This window comes from Candoia aspera, chromosome 1, assembly GCF_035149785.1.
Source record: "Candoia aspera isolate rCanAsp1 chromosome 1, rCanAsp1.hap2, whole genome shotgun sequence".
NCBI classification, from domain to species: Eukaryota; Metazoa; Chordata; class Lepidosauria; order Squamata; family Boidae; genus Candoia; species Candoia aspera.
This window is the reverse complement of record NC_086153.1, coordinates 339569540-339596662: the sequence shown is the minus strand read 5'-3', so window position 1 is coordinate 339596662 and position 27123 is coordinate 339569540. Positions and strand designations below refer to the sequence as shown.

At 45.8% G+C, this 27123-nt stretch overlaps 1 protein-coding gene across 1 annotated transcript; it reads left to right on the top strand.

Moving 5' to 3' along the window:
* The first annotated feature begins 2497 nt into the window (after positions 1 to 2497).
* Positions 2498 to 26070, top strand: UHRF1 (ubiquitin like with PHD and ring finger domains 1). Its single transcript, XM_063290918.1, has 17 exons — positions 2498 to 2569; positions 3549 to 3714; positions 7244 to 7507; positions 8246 to 8421; positions 9392 to 9607; positions 9887 to 9996; positions 10363 to 10549; positions 12493 to 12616; positions 12889 to 12996; positions 13835 to 13939; positions 15341 to 15447; positions 20685 to 20847; positions 20972 to 21109; positions 21226 to 21328; positions 21434 to 21591; positions 22670 to 22768; positions 25491 to 26070. Exons 2-17 carry the CDS (start codon positions 3562 to 3564, stop codon positions 25635 to 25637), a joined length of 2358 nt encoding a protein of 785 aa, XP_063146988.1. The 5' UTR covers positions 2498 to 2569; positions 3549 to 3561; the 3' UTR covers positions 25638 to 26070.
* Positions 26071 to 27123: the final 1053 nt, after the last annotated feature.

Below are 27123 nucleotides of genomic sequence, written 5' to 3'. Positions count from 1 at the left end.
AACAAACCCTTGTGTTTGTTTTCTTTTGTTTTTCTTGTTTGTTTTCTTTCCTTCAAGTTTGCATGTTATTTGGGGAGCTCTTCATAATCCTATCTTTTGATTTTACTGCCTTGAGCAGTTTGATATCATGCACGCCTGGCCCTTCACTTCTTGGTTGTTCAGGCGTAAATGGAAAAATAGCTCATCTTCAGGGAACCCATTTCTGAATCCCTCTCCAACATTATTGGTGCCTTTTATTGCTCCTCTTCTGTCAGCCTTCCCAGGTAGACCAGACAGGAAACTCGATCAGATGAGCTAATTCTTCTTTACCTTAAAGCTACATTGACAGAATCTTGCAATTCTGAAAGTGCAAATCTCCTGCTGTCTCCTTTACAGCCCGGAAAACGAGGGAGGGTCCCTTCTGAGCCTCTTTCTCCCTCCATCATGCAGCTGTGGGCTGTGTCCTCTCTTATCTGACTGTTCCCTCGGCAGCATCTCTTCATCCCATCTCCCAAGGTCATTCCCACATACCATTACATCTCCTTTCCTGTCCTTTACATTCACTCGCACTGATGCTACCTAGTCAGGTAATGAAACGTCTGCAAGCAAACCACCCAGCTCAGAGCACCCCAAGGACTCCACAGCTGGGATATAAGCCAAATCAATAAGTACCACTGACCTTTTTTTACTTTGAATTTCACCCAGTTGCTCAGGGTGGGGAAGAATGAAGCAAAGAGGATGGAGCAAACACAGCATTAGCAAATTCAGATTCCTGAATTACAGTCATGCCTGGCCTGTGAAGTCTTTAGTTTTTTGTGGATGTTAAGGTAACCTCTTGAGGTTGCAAGCTCGGTATTATTTTGCTGTGACCCCACAGCTCCTGCCCCAAAGCTGCCCATTTAGCACAGGAACTCGGGCTGGTGGCCTCGTTCGTTTGGCGTGTCTTCGAAATACCAGGGAATGCTTTCAATTCTGAAACAAAAGCAATTTAGAGTGGAGGAGCAAGGCCAGAAAAAGATCTGGGGGGTTCAGTTGTATTTTCCTATGGTGGATCACAGAGGGATCCACAAACAGGATCAAGGCAGTAGAAGATCTGGACTGGATGGGCAGGAGACATTCCTAACTGGTGACAATTGGAAGGTGGGTGGAACAGGCTTACAAGAAATGGCTGGATGACAAAGGGAAAAACAAAGTTAGTTACTATTCATTGGTGTGTGAATGGGGACGTGGGGTTCCTGAAATGCGGGTAGAAAGATAAGACACTTTCCAGCCAATCTTGCAGCCCGAGACACTTAGGATTTGCCATGTGTTTTTCACTCCATTAATTTCAGGCAATGATGCTTCCAATTACTGCTGTTGCAAAGGATCTCCCTTTAATTTACATACATTTAATTGTTCTGTATCCCCCCACCCCCCATTTTTCTTTGCATTTCTTTGTCTTTAACTCAGACTTCTATTTAGTTTTGCTACTGTGCTTTGCAATCCTTCAGGAAAGCTTTAAAAATCTGGTTTCTCCAGCAGGCCCTGGGCCAGGATGATTTGCAAGCCTGCATGCACTTTAGAATAGTTTTTTGCATTTTCCAGACTTGGATATTTTCCCTGTTTCTCTGTCTATCCTTTTCTGGTGGGACTTTAAATCTTTTCAGCCTGCCAGCTTGAGTAGTTCAAGATCCGGCAATCTGGTAAACTGAATAATTATAATAATACAGACATTCCATTGCTCCAAGCGAAGCTGGGGGAAGCTTCCTGCTGCAATAAATTAGCAGGCATTAAAAGGTGCCTCAAGATTCTTGCTGCAACAAGCAAACAGGGTTGGGTATCTTTGTATACGGTGGTGTAAATATTTGGGAGTAAACTTCACTGAGCTGCAAAGTTTACTCTGAGTAAGTGCGTATTATTATTATTATTTTGCACGTTTTCCCTTTAAGACTGTAATGCAACGCGTTTGCAAGCAAATTGTGTCTACGGCTGCTTTCTTGAAAAATAAGTTGCATAGGAAATCATGGTCTTTTAAGCAAGCATTTCCCGGGGATAACATTACAGCTTTAAAACGGACGGGGTTGTAATTTTGGCCGCCCAAATCGCTGCAACCCGACTGAAAGTCGCCACGTTGATTTTCGAAACAACGCGCCAGGTGTTGCGAGTGATGGAAAAGGGCTCAGTTTGCAGCCTGTCGCTTTAAATCTTTGCATTCGTTTAATTCAGCCTGGGTTTGTTTTTCTCCTCCGTTGGCCTCGTTCTGCACGATCTCGCGAGAGTTCGCTTTCCCAATCCTCGCGCCCGGGCGGTTTTTTTTTCAATTTGTGGCGCGCGCCTTGAACTCCGCGAGGAGGAACAGGCAAGTCCTCGGATGGGAGAGGAGCGTAGACGAACGTGCTGTGGGGGAGGCGGGAGCTTGGAGGCTGGGCGAGGGAAAGCGACTTATGGGCGTCATGCTGTGGGCGGCGCGCGGCCAATGGGAGGCGAGGAACGGGGAGGGGGGCGGTGCCCAGGGGGAGGAGCGCAAAGGGGGGGGAACAGCCAGGTAGTTCGGTTGAGCGGGCGCGCTGTGGGGTCGTCGGCCGGCTCCGAGGGGGGACCCGCAAGCGAGGTGCGGGATGGGGGACCCCGAAGGGGCTGCTCCGGGGCGAGGAACGGGGGGGCCGAGCCGGGGGGGGCGCAGAGCGCGGGGGCGGGCCAGGCTTCATTTGTGGGCTAATATGTGCGGGCTCGTGAATTGGGGTGAGCTGGGGCTGGGGGGCATGTGGGGGGGGCGTCCCAGCCGCCCACAGATATGGGGGGGTGGTCGCTGTAGGGGCTCCTGGGTACAAGGGGAAGCTGGGGGGGGCTCGTGGGGGGAGACTTAGGGGAGGGGGGCTCTGGAAGCGGTGTGGGGGGCTTGGGGAGGGAACATAGGGCAACGGCTGGCTCGGGGGCCTTTGTTTTCATTTTTTTCTTTACTTATTTGTCACTCAAGTTTTGCTGTTTTCATTTGGGGCGTTGCGAAACTGGGGGAGGAGGGCTGTGTAACCTTTACGTTAGTCCCCCGGAGAACTTTTTCTAAGGGGTGGGCTGTTTTGAAACGATAACAACACCCACAACAGTACTAGTGATGGTTCCTACTCCGGGGGTTTGCCCCATGCATTACTGTAGCCCACTTTTTGTGAAGCCAGCCAACGTTTGGATGAAAGGCGCGCCTTGCCGGCAAGTATGTCTGTTCTGTTTATCCAAGCTGGCTGGTCATCCTAGGATAAATTATTTCCCCCCAACTTAATTGGCCATAAAAGCATCAGAGGTTTGTTTCAGCGGGATGAAAGGAGCGGTATCAAGTTAGGAGGGAAAGTGGGTGGGTGGGGAGGGGAGGGGATACAGAGGTCTCCATGGGTGGGGGTCTTTGGGATGGGGGGGAGGCCTGACTAACACAAAGGATGTAAAATGAGAACGATCCGTTGCGCAGGCATGGCGGCGCTCCCAGTCTGAGTGAGGACTTGCGGAGGGGGGCGTTTTCTGGTGAAATTTGGGTTGACGGGGAGGGGTGGCCCCCCCGTTTCCCCTTCCTTGTTTTCCTTCATGTGCATGTCCTTCCATAGGGATACAGCCACAATGTGGATCCAAGTGCGCACCATGGACGGAAAAGAGACACATCGAGTGGACTCCCTTTCCAAGCTAACGAAAGTGGAAGAGCTCCGGCAGAGGATCCATGAAGTTTTCAGGGTGGTACCTGATAGACAAAGGCTCTTTTATAGAGGCAAACAGGTACCTCCCTTTTATTCTTCTCTCTGTTAAGCCTTAAAATCATGTTGGGATGATGAGCGTTTGTGCTGTCACCGGGACTGGAGATCAGTGTTTTGGCACTTAGGTACCTACCAACTGCCATAGATTCCTTTGCATAGTTTTACTAATCAGTCCCCAACTCCCCTTTCCTGTTCCTGGATTTCTGTTGTGTAAATCAAGGAAACGCATAATTCAAATCTCAAGAGTGACTTAGAAAGGTGTGTGTACACACACACACATGAACCCTGTACATACCAGTGATCTTAAGGCTGCGTGAGCTGGCAAGATACCAAAAAGAGTTGCTGTGAACAGCAGTGCTCTATCCATGCTACTGATGTGTATTATATCCTACGGATGTTTCTCTTAATACAGGTAGTCCTTGCTTACCGACCACTCGTTCAGCGGCTGTTTGAACTTGAGGCAGCACTGAATGAGCAGTACTTAAGACTGATCCTCGAAGTTCCGGCTGTTGCAGCCCCCCGCAGTCATGTGATCGCAATTTGGGAGTTTGGCAACTGGCTCACGCTTACGGTTGCAGCGTCCTGCGGTCACATGATCACCATTTGTGACCTTCCCTGCCAGATTCCCACAAGCAAAGTCAATGGGGAAGCCAGCAGGGAAGGTCGTAAGTCACTCTGGTAAGTCCTCCCCGGCCTTCCTGCGTGGGGCCTCCCAAGCCCTCCCCCAACTCATGCATGGCCTGTGCCGACCCTCCCTGGCCTCCCCCCCCCCCCCTTACCTGTGACTTCCGCTTAATGACCCATGTGGCTTGGGCTTATGATTGGCAGCTGGGATCAGTTGCGGTCACGGGATGATCGCAGTCCCAGTCCCAACTGCCATCGTAACCCAAGGACTATCTGTAGTGTATGTGCCAACTGATTGAAACTGTTAAAGTCTCAGACTGTGGAAATAATACCATAAAATTTCATTTTGCAAGCAGTAGCTTGGTTAACGGAGACTGAGGAATCTAGCTCAGTGGCTGAGATTTAGGTTTTAGAATGAATTTGGCTGTGAGTCCCTTACTTAAATGGCTTATTTGAACTGGTTAAAAGCTTCCTAAGGCGGCTTGTTATTAATTTGGTTTAAAAAAGGAAAATACTTGCACTGCCCTCTAGTGATAACGCTCCCACAATGTTTTGATGGTAAACAAAAAGGTAAAGATGTCCTGATGTCATGTCCATTTAGTTTCCTTAAACTGACAGATGAGTTTGCTGTTTCCTTCTCTGGAGATGTTTTTCCAACTTCCCACTCAAGCCAACAATCTTGGAATTCTCTGGTGGTTTCCCTTCCAAGGATTAGCTACGGCTGGCCTTCCTTAGCTTCTGAGCCCAGAAAAAGTTGTATGCACTTTTACTTGCTTCTTGGCAATCCCTTTGGTACAGCTTTACTAAATCAGTGTTGTGTTACTAGCTTGGCATTATAAAGTGCTGAGTTACTGTTCCCATTGTAATATCAGGTAAAGCTTGCTTGATTTGTGTTCTGTGAAAGGTACTGTGTCCCTTCAAAGAGTTAACCTGCTGTATTTACTTGAAATGAAGATAATTTTTCCCAATTTAATTTTACTCTTATTATGGGATGCTGGTTTTGTATTAGCTGTGAATCTAGCCATGAAGGTAAGTTTTTTCTTCTGTCTTCATGTCTGTATGTGATTCTGTTACATTGAGGGTTTTTCCTTTTGGTAAACATGAAATGTGTTAGGTATGTTCACTCGCTGCCTTGAGTTATTTATAAAAATAATAAAGGTGGGATTTAAAAATAAATAAATAAATGAAATAGCTCCAGTGTGAATGCAGAAATGTCAATGGTGTGTACAAAACAAAAATGCAAACCCGTCGGTGTGCTTGGTTTTCTGAGACTTGTCTCTTGCCAAGTGCAGAGAGGAATGTTCATCCTGGTCAAGCGGTCCACGCGTTGGCCATGTTGCCTTTTGATTCTGCACAACTTGTGAGCACTCTGCTGGTGGCTTAGGAATGTAGAAGAGCAGGCTACTGGCTTCCAGTTGTTATGGCCAGAACCCAGGGCTGGTTTGATGCAGCTGAGTGGCTCTTGGTTCTTATTAACAGGATGATGATGATGATGCCGGTTTTTACCATCTATGTGCCACTGAAATAGCTGGAGAATGAAGAGAAACTTCAGAGTTCTCGAGCTGTAACCCTTTTCAAGATATTTCAAGATAATTTCAGTTTTTAATGTTTATGTTCAGTCTTGTTAGTAACTGTTCTAGCTTTTTAGCTTACATGTAAGAAAAAAATACTTTAAACCAGTGATCCTCAAACTGTGATTCAAGGAACACTGGTGGTGATTTACTGAGATGCTAATAATTCTAGACACGTTTCATGAAAGATGGACCCTTTTTATCATAAGCCACCAACTTTGGCCATCAGCCTCCTAAAAATGTTGTATGTACTGCTGCTGTCCATTGAAAGATCTCCCATCCTATCTTAGAATATCCCCAGAATAGAAATCTGAGTAGTTGCTTTAATCTATGGATTCATCTGACCAATGTGCTAAGCCAGATGTGTGGAACTTTGATGTGAAGGGGATTTTGGATGTCTCAATCTGTAAGGCCATGACATGCAAAGATATGGGGTTGTTCGTGCATCTGGGTGGGGCCAGGATTTTCCCTTCTTTATTTCTGGGGTGGCTTTTTTCAACTGTTTTAAGCCTACCAGAGGTTGCTGCTGCTGCTGTGGTTATATTATGAACAACAGGTTTTGTTTGTCTTGTACTTCAAAATCATGGGAAGTGCACAACTAATTTTGAGAAACACTTTAGCCCACAAACAATGCAGCCATTCCTCCAATGTTGTTTGCTCTGAAGATATTCTCTATCTGGAGATAAAGCAATCATAATGAAATGTGCCTGCCTTACCACAAATATAGCCTGGTTGCTCCAGAGATGCAACTAATAATGCCATTTAATAAGTGTTTGGATTGGGAAAGCAGGAAACGCTCTTCATGGGCAGATTTCACCTGTGCAATAGTAGAAACAGGCAACATTTTATTTCTTTATTTAAATGTATTAGCTGCCCAACTCCAACAGACTTGAAATACTCCATGCATATATCGTCCCATGCAGGGAACAGCCTATTCTGGGTAGTTAGTGCCCTCACTAAACCAAAAGGTAAAACAGAGTGGTTTTGATCTGGGCAGAAGTGGCTCAGGAGTGAGAACCAGGACCAAGCCAAGGACATTGTCAGCTATGGGGAGGAAAGGGGGTGGGAAGATTGCGGGGAACTGGGGAGGGGAGGAGGATGTAAATATTGGTGTTACTTTCCTCATTTGGAAATCCAGCCCCCTATTTTCCTATTCTTGATGGCTCTCCGAGGTTTCCAGTGAGTCTTCCCTGTCCGGAGTGGTTGGGCCTTCAGTCTGAAACCTTCTGCATGCAAGGAAATTCTTTAGCAATGAATTATAGATTAGTATCTGTATGGACCCAATATTTTAATATAATCTCTTGGTAGCTGTTGATTGTCTTTTGTGATGGTAATCTTCTAACTCTCAATTTACAGATGGAAGATGGTCACTCCCTTTTTGATTACAGTGTTAACTTGAATGACATTGTTCAACTGTTAGTGAGACAAAGCCCTGCTCTCCTGCCCCTGGTGAACAAAGAGAAGGACTCTGAACTTTCGGACACAGACTCTGGCTGTGGTTCAGGCCAAAGTGAATCTGATAAAAGCTCCAATAATGGGGAAGGGGCTGTGGAGATGGAGGGACAATCCAGTACTGCGGTTCGGACTGACTTGGTGGACCCCGGCTTTGGATTCTACAAGGTGCGACTGTTTTAGATGGAATATTAAGATACAAAGACATTTTTAAGCAGCAGAGCCGATATTCTTAAGTTCTGGGAAAACTGTTCAAAGGATTAGCATATCTGTAGAATACACTAAGCCAGGATTAACGTTAGTCACAGGGACTCAGACAATGAATGCTTCCCAGGTGATAGAGCTAGCCACAGTTTGGCAACTCCCCCTACCTTTGTCTGAAATCCTAGCAAACTTTGCACCACCGGACCATCTAATACATCCTGGTTGCTGCTGTGTATATACATAAATATATAATAAAGCAAGCAGCGTCCCGAACAAAGAGAGCGCGGCGGTGGGGGATGCTGAACTCTTACCCCGGTCTCTTTCTTTTGGAAGAATAACCCCCTTCCATGCACTGGTTGGGATGGGGAGCCTGGAGCGGCAGAGTAATGGCTGTGTGAGGAGTAATGTCCGCTTAACTGTAAATTATCAGTCTTCCTGAACCACAGTTTAATCTGATCCATGTTTGGATATGTCAAGTCAAACAACAGCATAGCTTGCTTTTTGAGAAGAGGTTTTTAGGCTGGATAGTTAAAAAGGGATGCAAATACATAGCGCAGATCTTTGCATATAATTTCCAAAAGCCAGCATTTCAGGAACCATCATCACATATTTAGCGACCAACCCTATGCAGTAGTAAGCTTGACTTACAGGTCATTAGCTTATTAAAAATAAATATCTTGCTTTTGGGGTTCTACTCGTTAGATTAACGAGTTGGTGGATGCTCGTGACACAAGCATGGGCGCCTGGTTTGAAGCGCAGGTGGTCAGTGTGACTCGGAAGGGAAAATCGGGAAACAAGGCAAGCGAAAGCGATGAGGAATCCAATTTGGAAGAAGCTGTTCCTGAAGAGGACATCACGTATCATGTGAAATACGAGGAGTGAGTATTTTGCTTTTCTCTAGTGTCTTTGGAGCAGCAGCACTTGTTCAGGAAGCACCTCTGGTTTTGAAGGTGGTGCTAATACTGCAGCAGTTGTTAGGATTTAGATCCCCTCGGGCGTCCATCGTCCTGCTTGCTCCGGCGAGGACTCTCTCCCCACCCCGTAAGCCAGGGCTGTCGTCTTCAGTGGAAAGAGGTGGCTGGGTGTTACCCTGACAGTCTCGTAGCGGTCCCTGCCTCTTCTGTGGCCGCGGGGCTCGGAGAAAGGCCTCCTGGCTCCTCTAGCTGTATGGAACGAGCAGGCAAGCTGCGTGCCTCTTCTGAGCTCTGCGGAAGGGAGACACGGGGGGCTGCTTTGGCTGATGTGTTTCCTGACCTTCCAGATGGGTGGGCTTCAGCACTCAGAAATCTCATTAGTGGCCGTGCTGGCTGTGGGATTCTAGGACCTGAATTTGAATTCCGCACATCTGGAAATTGCCAGGGTTGGGAAACAGTGGGCTATATTATGTAGGATGCCCAGATAGGCAAGGTCTTTGACTTCCTTTTCTGTGGGAAAGGAGGAGATTTTCCTTGGCTGTCATCAAATGTTAACTTGTTAAGATGAGCCTTTTTATTGCTGTTAGGATGTTCTTGCTGCTCCTATTTCTGTTCCTGCAGAAATGCTTTGTTTCTCCTTTTTCTTTATACCAAACCTGCTAAATTTCTGAATATTCACTAGATACAGAAAAGGTGAGGTGAAATTGCCATCAGTATAGTCGGGTTTCTTTGCTATCCACTTTGAAACATAGGTGCTTATCTAGTATTGTTATCATATGAAATGCTGGACTCGGAGTGTCTTTTAATCTCTGTATGGGGATTAAATTATTACCATCCTTTTATGAGTAATGGTAATAATAATAAAGAAGTGCTTTGGGAAGACAGAACGGCTTCCTTTATTTTATTTTCTTAATCCCCTCTCTCCCAAATAAAGCTATCCAGAGAATGGTGTCATCCAGTTGAACTCCAAAGACGTGCGTGCTCGCGCCAGGACGATTCTCAAATGGGAAGAGTTAGAAATTGGAGATGTTGTCATGTTGAATTATAATCCTGATGATCCAAAAGAGCGGGGGTTTTGGTACGATGCTGAGATCCTACAGAAGCGGGAAACAAGGACTTACAAAGAGTTATATGCCAAGATAGTTCTTGGGTAAGTGAGCGTGTTTGAAATCTGTCTGTTAAGTGGCCAAGCAAACTGTTATTCCGTGGTTCACCCAACCTTTTGGAGTCCATGATAATGTAACCCAGATATGTTTTCAATCAGAAGTTGAAAGGGAAGGATTGCCATGTAAATCCAAAGCAGGAGCATTAATCTGGCAAGTCACCTGTTTGTCCTTTTTTCCTGTGGCATTGGTAGGAAGGAATTATGTGGGAGAAATCCCCATTGTTTCCTCCTCTTCATAGCTTGTTCTGGTGCACTGTTTTGCAGCGATGGTGGAGATACCTTGAATGACTGCCGAATTGCTCTTGTGGACGAGATTTACAAGATTGAAGAACCAGGATGTGCAGTTCCTCTTACCGCAGAAAGTCCCCTAAAGAGTGAGTTCCGTCACTTGCCTTCGTATTGGCTTGCCCTGCTTAGCGCCGAATAATAGTTTTTGCTGAGAATATATTCGCAGAGGGCTGGGTGAAGACACAGTTGCCTTTGGTCCTCGGTGCATGAGACTACAATTAGATAAGGAAGTTCTTTCTAAACATTGCACCTAATAAATGTTCATAAATCCTTGTCCTGAAAAAGTTTCCATCTCACCTTTTAAAAAGCCTGTCTAAGCCAGTGCCATAATTACACTAGTGAATGCCATAAATTGTATCTCTTGCCTGAGGCCCATCTTTTGTGACTGTCTGTCTTTTGCCTGTTCTCTGTGAGGTCCTTATCTGTGTGTGCTTCTCTTAAAATTTATTCAGGGCAAAGCGGGCCCGTGTGCAAGCACTGTAAAGACAACCCGAACAAAACCTGCCGGATGTGTGCCTGCCACATATGTGGTGGGAAAGAAGACCCAGAAAAACAGCTCATGTGTGACGAGTGTGACATGGCTTTCCACATTTATTGTCTTAACCCCCCGCTTAGCCGGATACCTGACGATGAGGACTGGTAGGTCACAACGAAGTCTTAAGACACAGGGCTGTCCTATGGAACTTTTTGCTTTTAGGCTTGGCAGTCGTCATCTCTGGGGGATGAGAAGCAGCCCCCCCCCAAAACACCCCTTTAATTCAACCTTTTTTTATACTCCCTTCCATAAATGAGATTTTGACAACTGGTTTTAAGCTTATATTCACTGTATTTATACGGGCATTGAATTTTAAATTTTGTTTTTGTCCTGACTTAAGCAAAAAACCACGCTGAGACTAGAAATTCAGTCTCTAGTGTTTATTACCCGCTATAGTAGACAGAAGATCCTGCCAAATGGAAGGGGCGTGGGAAACCCAGACAGATAAACCCCCAAACTCAAGGCGGGTCTGCTCTGGGTTTCTTTGAGGGATGGTTCAAAGCCTCTGAACTGCGCATGCGTTTTCCCCCTGGATAGGGGCCCCCTCCTGCTCACCATCCGTTTTGTTGTAAACTGCCCAGAGTCCCTCCTTGGGGGAGATGGGCGGTGATAAAAATTTGATAATAAAAAATAAATTATTTTTTTTTTAAAAACCCTGCTTTTTCATCAATTATCTCAGCCCATCAGCTATTGTATATTGGGAGTGAGGAGGCTGCGACCCTGGTTTTTTGCTGATCCCAAGATGGCACCATTTCATTTTTCTTTAGAGCCAAGCTCTGGGTTGAAATATTTTGTTGGCTTCTGAGAAACCGCAGAGGGTATAAGTGGTAATATCAGGAGAGCACCTTTGTTGGTGGGACAGCCTAGTTCCTGGAATTTGTTATGAGCAGGCAAATTCATTTTGCCCCTTTAAACTTCCTCACACTGGGGAATGTTACCCATTTTGGGGGGGATTTAGGGCATCCAGGTCAAGATCCCTCATCCTTCATATGCAGAAGAGATGAAAAACCAGCTTGCGGGGTATCCGTGGGATCCACTTGCAGCCTGCAGGTTGCCTGTCTCTGCTTTAGGGGAAAGTTTGGCTTAATGTGGAACAGTCATTACCAGGGATTCAAAATCCATGCTTCCTCAGCACTTCTCTGTGATCCTCAGAGTAACACAAAACAGTGTTTTGTGACCTCCAGCCTGACCAATCTGTGAAGAGGAAAGTATTGTTCCTGAGCATTCAACTCGGCATGCAAAATACTTTGCCAAGCGTTACGCTTGTTCAGCACGAGGATGTTTTTGTAAAGAATTTGGATATTTTTTCAGACCACGTAGATCAGTGTTTCTCAAAGTTGGCAGCTTAAGATGCGTGGACTTCAACTCCCAGAATTCCCCAGCCAGCGTTTGAGAACCCCTGATGTAGATTATGAGCTTCAGACTGGTTTCATTCTTGCTCCTCCTGTCTGGTAATGATGGGGAGCGAGTACAGCAAAGTGCAGGAGCAGCTGTTCTGCCCAGAGGAGGCTCTTGCCACAAAACCTGGTCTTTCCAGCAGGGTTCCTTTTTGGAAAGAACCCTGCTGAAGGGTAGAAGAAGGAGCAACAGTGTGAGCAAACAGAGAGTGGTTTCATAAATTTGTCGTAAGGTGTTCTTCTCTGGGCAACATCCAAGCATGTCTACAGATAAAGTTTTATTAAATTACTGAGCTGTATCTCTCCTTAATGTGTTACGTCTTCATAAAAACATGCACAATTGGCAAGGTTGTGAGCTGCCCAGAGTTTGGTACAAGATGTGTGTGTGTGTGTGTTAAATAAGTAAAAACAGCAGCAACATTTTTCAGGAAGGGAAACAATTACCTTTATTGTGATTAACGTTGAATCTCTTCGTGAGGTGTTCCTGTTTCACATGCTTTGGGCAGTCTTGGAGAGTTCTAACCTGCTGTAACTGCACAGTTTGAGGTGGTGCAAGTAGCTTTTAATATATACTTCTCTAGTATTGCAGATAAAAATCAGCTGAGAAAATGAATGCCTCCTCCTCCTCCTCCTCCTTTTTTAAACATTAGGTATTGCCCTGAATGCCGAAACGATGCAAGTGAAGTGGTTTTGGCGGGTGAGAAGCTGAAAGAAAGCAAAAAGAAATCTAAGATGGCATCTGCTAACTCGTCTTCTCAGCGGGATTGGGGCAAGGTACCGGAAGTCTGGTTTTGCTTGTTGCTTGAAGACAGAAAGATGCCCGCTCACATGGCTTAACCATCACAGAATACACTGCAGTTCTGGTGATTTTAGTGATGGGGTCCTTAAGGTGCCAGTCCTTACTTCGGCTATTTTGCATGCATCCATGGCTTGGTTTGTGCTGATCATGCTTAAAATAACCACCCAGAGGGGGAGATGGGCAGTGATAAATATTTGACAGACAGATAGATAGATATGTAGCGCTTCCCCCTCTTTTTCTTTTTAAGGGCATGGCGTGTGTGGGCCGCACAAGGGAGTGTACAATTGTGCCATCAAACCATTACGGGCCCATCCCTGGAGTTCCAGTGGGAACCATGTGGAAATTCAGAGTGCAGGTGAGATGCTGCTCCTAGGAATGAAGGGTAAGAAATGGGCAAGCAGTGAGGAGGTACAGGAGGTCTTGCTGGGCGCCAGTGAGCAAAGCTTATAGGTAGCCCTTGCTTAACAACCATTCATTTAGTGACAGTTCAGACTTACGACAGTACTGGAAAAAATGATTTGTGAATGGTCCTTACGTGAACGTTGCAGTGTCCCCACAGTCATGTGATCACGATTTGGGCACTTGGCAACCACTTCACATTGATGACCATTGCAGCGTCACGCGATTGTCACTTTTGACGTTCCCGGCTGGCTTCTGGCAAGCAAAATCAACGGGGAACTGGCTGATTTGCTTAATGGCCACATGCTTTGCTTAACACCCGCAGTGATGCCCTCAACAACTGCCACAAAAAAAGTTGTGAAATCAGGTCAGATTCGCTTAATGACCACTTCGCTTACCAACCAAAATTCCAGTCCCAATTGTGGCTGTTAAGCGGGGACTACCTGTATTTGAGCCTGAAGGAAAAGGGAACAGAGGGGAGAAACTTCTTAACCTTGTTGGCTAGCACTATAACTTCCACAGAGGGCCAGATATGCACCTGGTTCATATTCTTTGTGTCTGCTGTCCCGGTATGTTTTTATGTGGATGGCAAATTGTACTTTTGCTATTGTTGTGTTGCTGACATGCTGTTCAGATGTCTAAAAAGAAAAGGGCGAGGGCAGCAGACCCCTCTTTACCGACGGGGTTATGGCAGGCTTAATGCCGCAGCTGGGGTTCTTGGGCTCCTCGCTGGGGGAGGCACTCCGCAGCAGCTAGCGCAGCCTTGACCCGTGGCCTTGCCTTTCTCCTCTCAGGTGAGCGAGTCGGGTGTCCACAGGCCCCACGTCGCAGGTATTCACGGCAGAAGCAACGATGGAGCCTATTCTCTGGTTCTGGCAGGTGGATATGAAGACGATGTAGTAAGTGACATCGCCGTCTCTCTCAGTGCTGCCCTCCTCTTTACCAGAAGGCCTACTAATGTTCATGTTTCAGTTAAACATTTCTTACAAAGAAAACTAAAGAAGACTCACCCACATCTTCTTGAGATCCCCTACCTTAACAGAGTATCCCTAGATAACCTGGCCTGTGGTTCTTCTGCCGACATTTCTTCCACTTAGCGTCTCTTAAGTTAGCAACCAATACCATTTCCCCTGAGCTTTTGGTTAGTGTACATTGAAATCTTTAAATTGGTTCTTTTGGTCAAGAAAAACTGATTTAACTGTTAAAGGCTAGTGTGAGTTCATTCACGTGGGAGGGCTGCTCAGCACACCTCAGCTCTGCATTAGTTGGAACCAGATTGTACAGTGTCTGTCCTAGTATGGAGGTGAGGCAGGATTGCCTCCTCATGGAGCAAGATTGTTCGTTTGCTTACTGGGCTTAGAGTCTGCTCATGCCTCTGAGCCGTGCAGGTATGCGATATGGTATGTGGATTAAAATATAGATGTAAAACAGTATCCCAGGGCTTGGGATACTGCTGACTTAGCTAGGAGCAAGTCCGAAACAACAGGCCCCCCACAGTTGTTGCTGTAGATCACGTTGGTTGGGGAATTCTGGGAGCTCAGAATTCTGAGAGCCACATCTTAAAAGTTGTTGAGGTTGAGAAACACTGACCTAGATTAGTTAGCTCAGATTTGGGGGAGTCAGACCAGAGCAGCATGGAGTGTGTCTTCCAGTGTGGGAGGTGGCAGTACTTCTTGTTAATTGTTTACAAATGAACAGCTGAGGCACAAAAGTTAGCATGCCTCTGCGGCCAAACGAGGTACAAGCAATCAAGAATAAGCATGTACAGTTACTGGGTGCAAGCTAATTGAGTGCAAGGAACGTATCATGTGGTGCTGTTGCATCTTTTTGTTTTGATTTGATTTGATTTGATTTACAATGCATAATAAAGTGGTGGGGTGTGTGTGTGTGTATGTGTGTGTATAATAGAATTGATCATCTGTGCTGGCCCTAAGAGATACAAACTGGTGTTCAAGCCAAAGGCTATTTATTTGTATTGATATATAAAATCGATAATTTTATATATTGATTAAGCTGCCGTGTGGCAGAGCTAGAATTCTGAGTCAAAACCCTCTTTGCAAATGTTCACGTTTGGAAGAACTCAGAGCAGTTGGTCAAGCAAATTGTGGATAGGGCTTAGACAGAGTTGGAGAAACATTTCAGTTTTCCATAGGTGCCATCCTAAAAACCTCATACCAGTTAATAAAGGTAAGCAAACATCCAAGTCTTTTAAGTGCCAAAATCAGTTTATTCAGGTGCTCGAGTGACCAGCTGATTGGGATTTTTCCAGCCCTGGACTGAACTGTCTGAATATATTTCAGGATCATGGAAATTCTTTTACTTACACGGGAAGTGGAGGCCGTGATCTTTCTGGGAACAAACGTACAGCTGAACAGTCTTGTGATCAAAAACTTACAAAAATGAACAGGTAAGGAGAATGCCAAGGGATTTTGCAAAAGGTGGGGAGTTAATGAAACTCAACGAGTTTGATTTCTGTGAGCAATTTTTAGAATAGCATTTATAATTCAGTGGGTAGCTAACGGTTTGTCTGCAGCAGTGTCTATTAGACCTTCATATCTTTTTGACCATATTTAGTTTGTGGATGGGGTATTATTGCAGTTTATGTTCTCATGCATTCATGTACCAGCTTACTGTGTCACTGCACACCTGCTTTATATTATTGGAATCACATATGGGCCTCAAACCCTTCAGAAAGCACATAAATGGGAAAAATTTGCATGGAGGCAAACCTCTGCCAAGGAACTATTCTTTCTGCATGAATGCCTAGGACAGCATGCCCTGCCCACCAGTATCAGATGCAGACCCCCAATAAACATGTGCAGCTAGATAGAAAATAGCTCAACAAAGCAGCCCAAGAACTGTACGTCTAATGATTATGGATGCTCACCTGAGACTAAATAAATACCAGCACACCAGAGATAACTTCAAGGAGCAGCTAGAACAAACTGCAATCCCAGAACATCATCCAGACTACGTCTCTAAGACAAGCCGGCAAAAGAAGAACAAAATTAAACCCAGAAGCAAAGAGGCAACTGAAGCAGAATGGGTGCTAAACGTTTCCAGCCGGCCACTATCCACCGCAGAACATAGTACAGGCAGCCCTCGTTTAGTGACCACAGTTGGGACCAGCAATTCGGTCGATGAGTGAAACCATGACTGTACTTACGATCTTACTTCAGCTTTGCTTTACGGACCTGCGAAGGTTGTATACATGAGGATTGGTTGTAAAGTTACTTTTTCATCCCTGCGAACGATTGCTGAATGAGGCAGTTGCTAAACGAGAACTCCCTGTATCCTCCAGAAAGGTCCCAACTATGACACAGAAGATGCTAGCCTTTTGGAATTCTCTGCAGCCTGGGAAGCCGCATTCAGAACTGCAGGGCTTGCCACAGAGACCCAAGAAAATGCAAGGCAGACAATTATGCCACCGACCAGAGGCATAGAGAACCGGAACCAGCTCAGGGCAGGAGATAGAGCAGCCCTCAAGACCCTAAAGCAGGACCAAGCTGTCACTGTCCTCCTGGTGGACAACGGCGGAACCTCTGTTGTGGACAGAACGTAACACTGTGTGTACAGGAAGCCAAAGAACTACTGAGGGGCAAAGAAACCTACAGTACATCCCAGTGAATACCCACATGGAAGCTGGACAGCCAGTTCAAGAGAACCCCCAGTGACCTAGCCAAGTAAGGTCAAATCACAGAAGAGGAGGAGTGGCGGATGAAAAGCAGCGCACTTGTCCTCCCACACTTCTCTGGGCGCCCCAAGACACACAGGGCCAATAGACCGCTTCGCCCAGTCGTGTCATTGCCAGGGACCCCAACTTACAACATAGCCAAAGAACTTGCAAAAAGTCTTGGACGTCGCATAGAGGGGAGCAGATATTGTATCAATTCTCCACCACTTTGCCTCCAAGAAATCAAAGATCTAACAATATAAAAAGATGAAATTACGGTTTCCTTTGACGTCACAGCACTCGTCGCGTCCATGGATTCAGAACTAGCAAAGCCCATGGCAGCAGCATGCGCAACACACCTGATCTAGCCAAATACACAAAGATTGAAATGCCCAGACTCATGGACCTCATCAGCCTCTGCCTCACCGCCTACTTTCGGTCTGATGGATAGACATACCGATCAATCGGAGGAGCACCCACGGGATCACCTCTCGGGACTCATAGCAGAGACTGTAATGCAGCGTCCAGAAACTCTAGCACTCCCACACGCGCAACCAAAAGTATGTAGATGACACCTTCGCAGTCATAAAAAAGGAACATCTGGAGAAGACACATGAGACAGTCAACAACTAAGTGTGTGAAGGGCCCCGTTTCCTGGTTGTGCTGACACCGACGGATTATAATATCTCTTGGCTGCTATTTGTGTTTAATTTCTTTTTGTATTGTGTTTAACTGTCTTAATTGTTTTTATGATTGACGCCCAGAGTCACTGGTTTGAGATGGGTGGCTATACAAATTGAATGAATGAATGAATGAATCTTCAAAGGGATAAAATTCACAAGGGAAGAAGAAAACAACACGCTGCCCTTCCCGGATATCCTTATCAGCAGAGGAAATGATGGTAAAGTAGAAACACAGGTCTATCGGAAAACGGCCTACACTAACCAAGTTTTCCACTAGAGTACAACCAACCCAAACTTCCACAAGAGGAGCTGTGTAAGGACATTATTCAGACGAGCACACTGCAGCAACCCAGAGCACCAGAAAAAGGAAAAAGATCACCTGTACAGCATCTTCCAGCAAAATGGATACCCTCTCAACTTCATCAAAAAGCGCCTGGCCACACAACCCACTACAGGACAAGCTATGAAAAGGGTAACACTGCTGTATCTCAGAAACAACCAGCAGATTGTTACAACCACATGGCATCACTATAGCACACAAACCAACTAAGGTCCTCCAGATCATCTTAAGCAAACCAAAAGACCCCGTAGCCCAAGAAGAAAAAAACAGAAGTCATCTACTACAACATGCAGTGTAAAGACTGTAACAGCCACTACGTAGGACGGACAGGCAGAAGACCAGCCGGGCGCATCCATGACCACCAACTGGCAGTCAGAAGACACGATGAAACCCCTTAATCTCGCAACACAGGGACAGGCTCAACCACGGTTTCAACTGGGAAACTGCACATCCTAGACCAAGCCAAATCCAAAAGCACTGGGGAATTCCTGGACGCTTGGCACTCAGACAAATAGACAGGTAGAGATAAGCCATATTTACACACCATTCAAAAGAGAGAATAAAAAACCTAGGAAGGAAACAGAAAGGCTAGAACACATGCCTCCAGCAGCCAACACCCAGATAAGGATCAACACCACACAAAAAGTCAGGCAGAAAACAATACTCTAATCAAGGAGGAAACCACACCCTCACCAAAACTGGCAGGGCAAGCTACTACATATTTTGTAAGTTGATGTGGTGGAATGTCTCCCTGAGGAGGGGGGTGATGAGATGGAGATCAGAGCGGGGGGATGTGGGGGGGAAGAGAGCGTATTCCAGGCTGAAAAGGATTCTCACAGTCTGCGCTCCTTGGGGAGTGGGGAGGGACTGAGGAAGAAAGTTAGACTAGCACTGCCCTAGATTTCCTAAGAGGATTTTTCCCTTTGGCTCAGTTAAGGAACCTTTAGTCTGGCAAGATTCTGTGTTTGGTAGAGAATAATAAAAGAACTGGAGTCGCATATGACTCAGCGTGGTTCTCTTCACCAATTACCTTGACATCTGTAACCTATTTTAAGTTATTCTGGGTTCATCAGTGTACAAGTGTAATGACATATAGACAGATGGCCCAGCACAGGAGGAGCAACACCACAGGACCAGAATCAGCCGTTTTCCTTCATCTAAAAGAAAAAGGACACTCATCTGAGGACAGCAATGTTCACATTTTGGACAGAGCAGAGAGGTGGTTTGAGAGAGGGGTTCAGGAATCCATTCATGCCAAAGTGGGAAATCCTTCCCTCGACAGAGGCGGAGGCCTCGGACACAACTTGTCCCCCATTTTTCATGCTGCTCTTTCATCAATCCCCAGGAAGATTAAGACCACTTCACAAGTTTACCAGGAAGGCCACTCTTAACAATCCACTTGGGGAGGAGCGAGGGATTTAGGAATAAGACATCCCAAAGGCAATCCACACCTCCATGGCACAATTAACAGCCATTCAGGTGTAGGGACAACGCAGCCACCCTGGAAGACATATATGGGGTCCCCTCACCAACCTTTGCCCAGACTGAAGAAGCTGCTTGGACAAGCAGTGAAATGTTTCCACCAAAAAGAAAGAAATCCAGCTGCCATGACTCAACCCACAGACAATTCCACCTGGATGACTGAGGATCTTCATCGACACATAGACAGAAAGACCAGTAATAAAAGGTGATATATTTGGATGACCCCTGCTTGCTGCTTGGCAGTTGTCTTTCACCTAAGGTAGTCCTCATTTAACAACAGTAATTGGGACTGGAATTCCTGCCGCTAAGTGACATGGTTGTAAAGCATGAGGTCACATGACTATGCCACTTAGTGACGGAAATTTGGGCACTTCCAGTTCTCATCATTAAGCGAATCCCACACCATTGTTAAGCGTGACGTCACATGGTCTCCAATTGTAGCCTCCTGCCGGCTTCCCCATTGACTTTGCCTGTAGGAAGCCAGCCAGGAAGGTCACAAATGGCGATCGCGTGACTGTGGGGACGCTGCAGCCGTCATAAGTACAAGGACTGGTCTAAGTACTGCTCATTCAGCTCCATAGTAAGTTGCTGCTGAATGAGTGGTGGTTAAGCAGGGACCGCCTGTAATTTGTCCTCTGCTTTGGTGGGAAGGAGTCTCTGCTCACAGCCCGTTTTTTTGGTGGTATCATTGGTGGCTCTTGAAAGAAGACTGGGCGCCTTTTCCTGCTGCATGGCTTGGGCCTGGGTAACTCCTTCCCATCCAGGAACCTGATTCTCTGTCTTTGAATGCAACCGTCTCCCTTCCCTTCTTTGAAATTCTGGCTACTGTCATTTGTGTTCAGCAACACAATGTTGTTGTGTTTTCGGATTATTCTCAGAAGTAGCTTCCTCCCTCCCATCATGTAGGAGAAGTGTGCACATCTGAAAAATACCATAGGTGTTTTCTCTGAAGGATGTAAGATTCACACGTGCGCATCAGGATAAGTGAGGGGTGGGGGTCTGTGGTCCTGTCAGTGGGCATTGTCCTCTGGAGATGCAGATCCTCAGAGGTGCACGTCTAAGCGGCCCACTTCTCCTTTCCACTTGGAGCTCAAGAGGTTGTGGATATTCCATGCAGGAAATGCAAAATTCTGCATAGAGATGATGTTTAATTATGTAATTCTATAAAACTTCAAATTACAAAATTTGTTCCCAGTAGGAGACTTCAGGAAGTGAATGGTACTAATTGCTGGGGAGCGGCTGTGAGTCTGACATCTGATCTGCAGGTTTCCCAGAGATGTCTGGCTGGGAATACTGTTGGCAGCAGTGAACTATACAGGCTTCTTCGATGCTGAGCCTCAGTGATACGTACTGGGGAATGGAGGAGAAATTGGCCGTCCCTGCCACATCAGTGCCCTGTAACAGAACGAAAGATTGGGTTCCCCAGGGAAGACCCCTCAGCCCGTCTGCGCTTTCATTTTTTGCAGAGCTCTGGCCCTGAACTGCAGCGCTCCAATTAACGATAAAGAGGGTGCCGAAGCGAAGGACTGGCGAGCTGGAAGACCAGTTCGGGTGGTGCGGAATGTGAAGGGCGGCAGATACAGTAAATATGCCCCCACAGATGGAAACCGTTACGATGGGATCTATAAGGTGAGGTTGGGTCGATTTGTAAACATGGGCCCAAAGCTGGAGGAAAGGAGAGGGGTTGCCTCGCCAGGGGGATGCTTAAGAGAACATGCATGGAACTGAAACCTCTTCCTCTGACTTCTTAAAGGTAGTTAAATATTGGCCTGAAACAGGGAAATCTGGCTTCCTGGTCTGGCGCTACATGCTCAGGAGGGACGATGAGGAGCCAGCCCCTTGGACCAGAGAAGGCAAAGAGAGGATGAAGAAACTTGGCCTCACCATGCAGGTACGCAGCTGGGTAGCATTGCCTTGCCAAGGGTGCCGATGAGCGGCCCTTATTACCCACCATTTTAACGGATATGGGCTGCGTCAAAACTAACTTTTTCATAACCCCTGATTTAGTATCCTGAAGGGTATCTGGAAGCTGTTGCGAACAAAGATAAAGAAAACAGCAAGAAAATAGAAGTAGAAACCCCAGGACAAGGGAAGAGGAAAAGGAAATCTGGTAAACTATCTTCTTTAATTGACTTGCCCGCACATCTGTTTAAAGCCTTCCTTTATTGAATGAATGAATGAATGAATAAGCTCTGTGTGATTGTGTACTTTCCAGGAAATGAACTGGATCTGTGTGTGTCTCCTGCTGCCACACTGAAGAAAACTAAAGTGGAGGTCTACAAACTTACACCCCAGCAGAAGGCTCTTATTAAAGATGACGAAGCCAATACAAAGTTGTGGAACGAAGCACTAGAAGCCCTTAAGGATGGACCGGTACGTGGCGGGGGTGGGGGGGAGTTTGTTTATTTATGAATTTAGTTGGATGCCCAACTCACAGTGACTCCAGGTAGCTTGCAGGCAGCTCTTTTGCTTCGGGGAGGTGGCTCTGCTCTTCTGCCTTGGGCGGCTTGCTTGGCTTCTCTTTCATCCCCTCCCAGGCTGAAGGGGCTTTCTGTGCTCTTTAGTCAAGATCTCTCAGGTCCTTATGTGCAAATGGAGGGCCAGCCTGCCTCCATGTTCCTCCACGTTCAGAGGCAGTCCCGATCCAGCAGCTCTGTCCTGGAGGTCATTACTGTGCGTGTAAAAGAAATCCGTGGTGATCATCGGCGGAAGAGCAGGAGGCCGCAGCACATGTGCCGTCTTGGCTGATGAAAAGCACGCTAGCTGCTGCCCCACCTGAATTTCCCTCCTAGCAACAAATTCAGCCCTGCTGACCTTCCAGAATGCTGGGAAGAGCTGGCTCTTTCTTCAGGCTAGGATATGAGTGGAGCCCGTTATCCCTTGGTTATAGTACAGTCGTCTTAACTGTACTCTGCACTGCAGGGTTTTACATCATCTTAAGTGATACTGTTTTTATATACTGTTTGTTAGCGGCCCAGTTTTCCAAACAAACAGGTCCAGTGCTTGTTGAACCACGTCTGAGTCAAGATGCAACCCTCTTTGCTGCGTGGTCAGTTTTTCTGCTGTACTGTCCCCGTGAGCTGATGGCCCAACTTATTTACCTTCACCCATTCCCCCAAACCAGGGTTCCTCAACCGTGGCAACTCTAAGCTGTGCGGACTTCAACTCCCAGAATTCCCCGGCCAGCAAAGTTGAAGTCCGCACAGCTTAGGGTTGCCAAGGTTGAGGAACCCTGCCCCAGACCATGGCTCAGAAATGGCCCCAAAGACCCAGGCTCTGCAGAAAACAGTGTCGCCCTGATGGTAACAGTTCTCATTGCAGCAGCGGTGGTGGACACGAAGGCCCGTGTCTCCTTGGCCAGATTTGCTTTCTTCAGAAAGGATGCGGCGTGGAATATTTCCTGTATTGGGGATGGGGATGGTGATAGCAGCACTTTTCTCTCTCCTGGCAGAAATTCTTGAACAAAGTGGAAGAAACCTTTCTGTGCATTTGCTGCCAGGAGGTGGTTTTTCGACCAATCACCACGGTGTGCCAGCACAACGTATGTAAGGTGAGTAGCTGACATTTTCCACGTGTGTGTGTGTGTGTGTGTGTGTGTGTGTGCGCAAACCTGAGGTGGTCCAAGGCTCTGGTTAAGCTGCTTTGGGTAGGCAGGGCAGCAGATGATAGAAAGTAGGCAGAAGAACATCATGGACGTGGACGGGAGTTTTCTGATAACGTTGCCTGTGGTCAGGGACAGTGCATGTTTTTGCTGTTTGCTTTTTATGATGGTATCAGCTTATTTCATCTTAATAACTATGCCTCTGGATGGTTTGGCTGTTTTCAGCAATCACAGTTTGTAGGCCTCCTGCGATCGTGGTGTTAGAGGGTGGGAAAGAGGACAGAGGCTTTCTAGACACACACAGTGTTCTCTAAGCTACAGTGGTGTTTATTGCTACAGTGCTTTTCGTTAAATAATTTGTGCTTGCTTCTAATACACAGAGTGGCCATAGCTTAACAAACAATACAGACAACTTTTGACAGTTTCTTAACTATCTCCTTCCCTCCCTGATTAACCCCTCCCGGGGTTCCTTAACTCAACTTTGATACGCTTACTCTGTTATTACAACTTCAGTACTCTACCTTTTGGGGCTTGTTCTCAGCCTAGAGAGGAGAACGAAAACAGGCAAGCATAGATCTTTCCTGAGTTTGTTGAAATCCCAGCACCCTCGTCAAGCTATTCTCATTCATGCCTGGTCTATTCTTTTCAAATGTGGCAGTCTTTTCCATCAGCCGGTTCATCCAGCAGATCTCTCTTTGAGATCCTGCTTGCTCCCGCGGAGTCCTCAGCTGCAGGTGCCTCCTCCAGCTGGCACTGGTTCGCGCAGGATATCCAGTCCGCACACCACACATACACCAGCAGTGTCCAGCAACCACCAACTATCTCCTCCGTTGCCTAACAGAGCTGCACTTCGTATATTTTGATCAAAGGAGCCTGGGCCTGCTCCCCAGTGTCTTAATTAGGCAGGAAGCTTCTTGGAGTCTATGTGACGTTTCTCGTGGTTTTGGCAAACAGGAAAAAAAACCTTTAACCCTGACCAGGTTACAACTTTCCATGTCCATCAGGGCAGCTCATCCCGCCGCAGTTGGCTGTCTCTGATTCAGAACACGGCTTGTGGAATTATAAATGCCAGAGACTTGATAAAAGGTTTGGAGAACGTTCTGACGGTAATCAGTATCAGCCTTGATAAGTATCAGTACAGAGCAAATGAACTGCATGCAGTCTTCACCTTAACCCTCTTGCTCTTTACTGGAAGAACTCAGCAGAGGTATTAATGGCCGGGCTAGCAAATTTAAGTGCCCTCTCCTCTTTTCCATTCTGATCTTTAAGAGCCCCTTAATCATCCCATCAATGTGCTGAATTCAGGGTTCAGAGGTTGGCTGCTCCCCCTCAATTCTGTTATTCCATCTTCTCAGAGATGGACATTGCAGTTACTGTGCACAGTATATACACAACAACGTGAAATCACAGCTGCCAGTTCTTTAGCTGGTGTTGGCCTTCATTCGCATCAAGTTCTTTCCAAGAACCTGGGATGGTGCCTTCGAGTCAGTCTTGACTCCTGGTGACCTCCTGGACTAGTCCCTGCAGTTCTCTTGGCAAAATTTCAGAAGTGGTCTGCCCTTGCCTGCTTCCTAGAGCTGAGAGAGCAGGACTGGCTCAGGGTCACCCAGCTGGCTTTGTGCCTAAGGCGGGACTCAAACTCACGTCTCCCGGGTTCTAGCCTGATACCTTAACCACTACGCCAAACTGGCTGTTGGTGTATCTTATTACTTTGATCCTAAGGTATTTTATTTGATCCTAAGGTATTTCATTTCTTTAACCCTATTCCCGGTTACCAGAAGTCAGATTAGGAAGGTAGCAATGGGTTAAAATATAATAGTTAGATGGGAAATGAGATAAGCCACCTCTAATCCAAGTTGTGATCCTGGAAATAATAATAAGGCTTAACAGAATCATTTAACAAGTATGCCAGCCGTAGAAGTTATTCCAGTGCTGTTTTATTTAAGGAATTAATTAGTGGCTGAAGAAAGCTGGAAGACCTTGATTTATAGCTATTTATCTTGGGAGAACTGAGCCTATAAACAGTCACAAGATGAATATGTCTCATTTAAATTAGTTGCAGGAGAGCCTGAATGAAATACTGTCGTGCTTGTTGTTTCTCTGTTCCTTTTTACTTCAAAACCTAAATCTTCAGTGTCCCTGAAGTATTGATACACACAAACGGTGTGAAAGCCAGCCTGACAGAAGTTCAGCCCATGCTTTGAATCAGAACAGCATGCCAGGCGGATGGTCCCCTTTCGTCTCTGATTTGTTTTGCTAGAATAAAGGTGAACAGGTTTTACGTGGAGCTAATCTGACAACTAAATAAGAAGTATTTGTTACAGAAAGTATTGGAATCTGAACATATAACAAGGTGGAGAAAAGGTTTAGCTTATAACTCCACCACCCAAAACATGTAATATACTGGTAGCTTCTTTTGTTTTGCATTCAGCATCTTTTTTCTGCAGAATGTAAATGTTTCGCACAAGTGGTACTCAGAACTTAATCCTGCGCTCTCCAACCCAGCTTCTCCAGCTTATGTAGAACCTTCATAATTAAACTTTAAATAGATTTGTTCCACTTCATTTACGTTTTTAATCTGCTTTATACCAAATCTTCTCTGGGAGGATTATGTTTATAAAAGTTGTTTAAGCGTAAATGCCATTGTTAGCTTTTGTCTGTTTTCCTCTAGGATTGCCTGGATCGATCTTTTCGAGCAAAAGTGTACAGCTGCCCGGCATGCCGCTACGATCTCGGCAAAAACTATACAATGGAAGTGAATCAACCATTGCAGGATCTTCTAAGTCAGCTCTTTCCAGGTTACGGCAACGGACGGTGATTCTGAAAAGCACTTCTAATTTCCGTTGGATTTTTGTTATGTTTTTGTCTTGCCCCTTCAAAAAAAACTGTTGTGATTTTGGTGGGGTTTTATTTAAATAAATAACCTTTCAGAAAAACTTCTGTCTCCGTTCCCCTAGCCCCTGAATACTAAGATTGAGGAACTTGCTTATATATATTTTTGGTAGCATTTCCCTTGTCAGTTAACATACATATTGGTGAGAGCATAGGTTGAAGGGAACCTTAAATTGCTTGTTATAAATGCGCTACTAAATTGGATGGAATTTTGGCCTGCAAGGGGGTGAAGCATTCTCTCATTGAACAGAAATCTTGTATGTAGCTTGGTTGCTAGAACAATCTTCTGAAGCACAGGGCTCGGGGCTGTAAGTTTGAAGTGTTTTAATTGTTTTAAGGCAGCATTTTTGGTGCTTGGCTTAGGCGTTCTCTCCGGGCTGTCTTAAGACCCCGCTGTCCCTGGCTTTGTGTGTGTTTGTGTGTTTCAAAAAAACAAAAACTCTTCCTTGTCGACAGCCTGCCTTAAGAGCCTCTACGCAAAATGGCTACCTCCGCCTTTGCATTTACCAGCCAGGTGCTGCTTCCTCTTTTTGGGATGCCATATGGGAAGGCATAAAAGCCATTTGGAAGGGCCTTTTAACGGTCCTCTTTGCTGATAAGGCTGCTCTCTGGACCATTAAAAATATACCGTACTCCAAGCTGCCGGAAAATTTTTGTTTATGGAATTATAAAATGTGATATTACCATTCTATATCATTAGTTTTAGATAATCATCTTGCAGTCCGCATGTGTGTTTTTTTCCTGCTAATTCTGAATCTTCTAGTTTTGCTTAGAATGGAAAACTAGGTATGTGACTAGTTTTTAAACGGAAAGTCTTGACTGTATATTCAATGGTCAGTTGGTTCTCACCTCAACAGTCCCAAAACTACAGCGAATACCTCAGCATAAAACAAAAGGCCAGGGTTGCTAATAAATCACTCTCCACATTGAACAGACTGGAACAAACGTACTTGTTTTTTGCCTCTTTATAAATATATAATAATGTTCAAAAGAAAGTAACTTTTTTATCTTTCTGAATTATGCCAATTTTGTACAAACAGAAGTTCTCAAAATAAAATACATTTCATATCAAAAAGAGCATGTGCCTTCTTAAACGCAGAGATCGGTCATCCTATCCCTCTCAGCACGCTGCGCAAATCTAGTTGCTGGGAGATGGGCAGCGGTATAATGGATTGCAAGGTAACCTCTAGATGAGAGGCGCTGGTTCGCAGAGAATAGTGCGACCGTGCTTGCAGTAAACGGGTTTGGTTGGGCTTGTGGCATAAGGGCCAAATTGTGTCCAAACGGACCAGTACTGTCCTTACCGTTAGCAGGGAATGCGGCCTATTGTTGGTGTGCGACCAAGGCTGGGGACGTAGTACAAGTTGTCCTTGCATAGCAAGCACAATTGGGACTGGCAACCCCCGTCACTA

Bases quoted from the DNA above. Each gene is read 5' to 3' on its own strand.
- UHRF1 (XM_063290918.1), top strand. From the start codon at position 3,562: ATGTGGATCCAAGTGCGCACCATGGACGGAAAAGAGACACATCGAGTG. The intron at 9,608-9,886 runs GTAAGTGAGCGT...ACTGTTTTGCAG, and splicing joins TATGCCAAGATAGTTCTTGG to CGATGGTGGAGATACCTTGA. The intron at 13,940-15,340 runs GTAAGTGACATC...AATATATTTCAG, and splicing joins GTGGATATGAAGACGATGTA to GATCATGGAAATTCTTTTAC.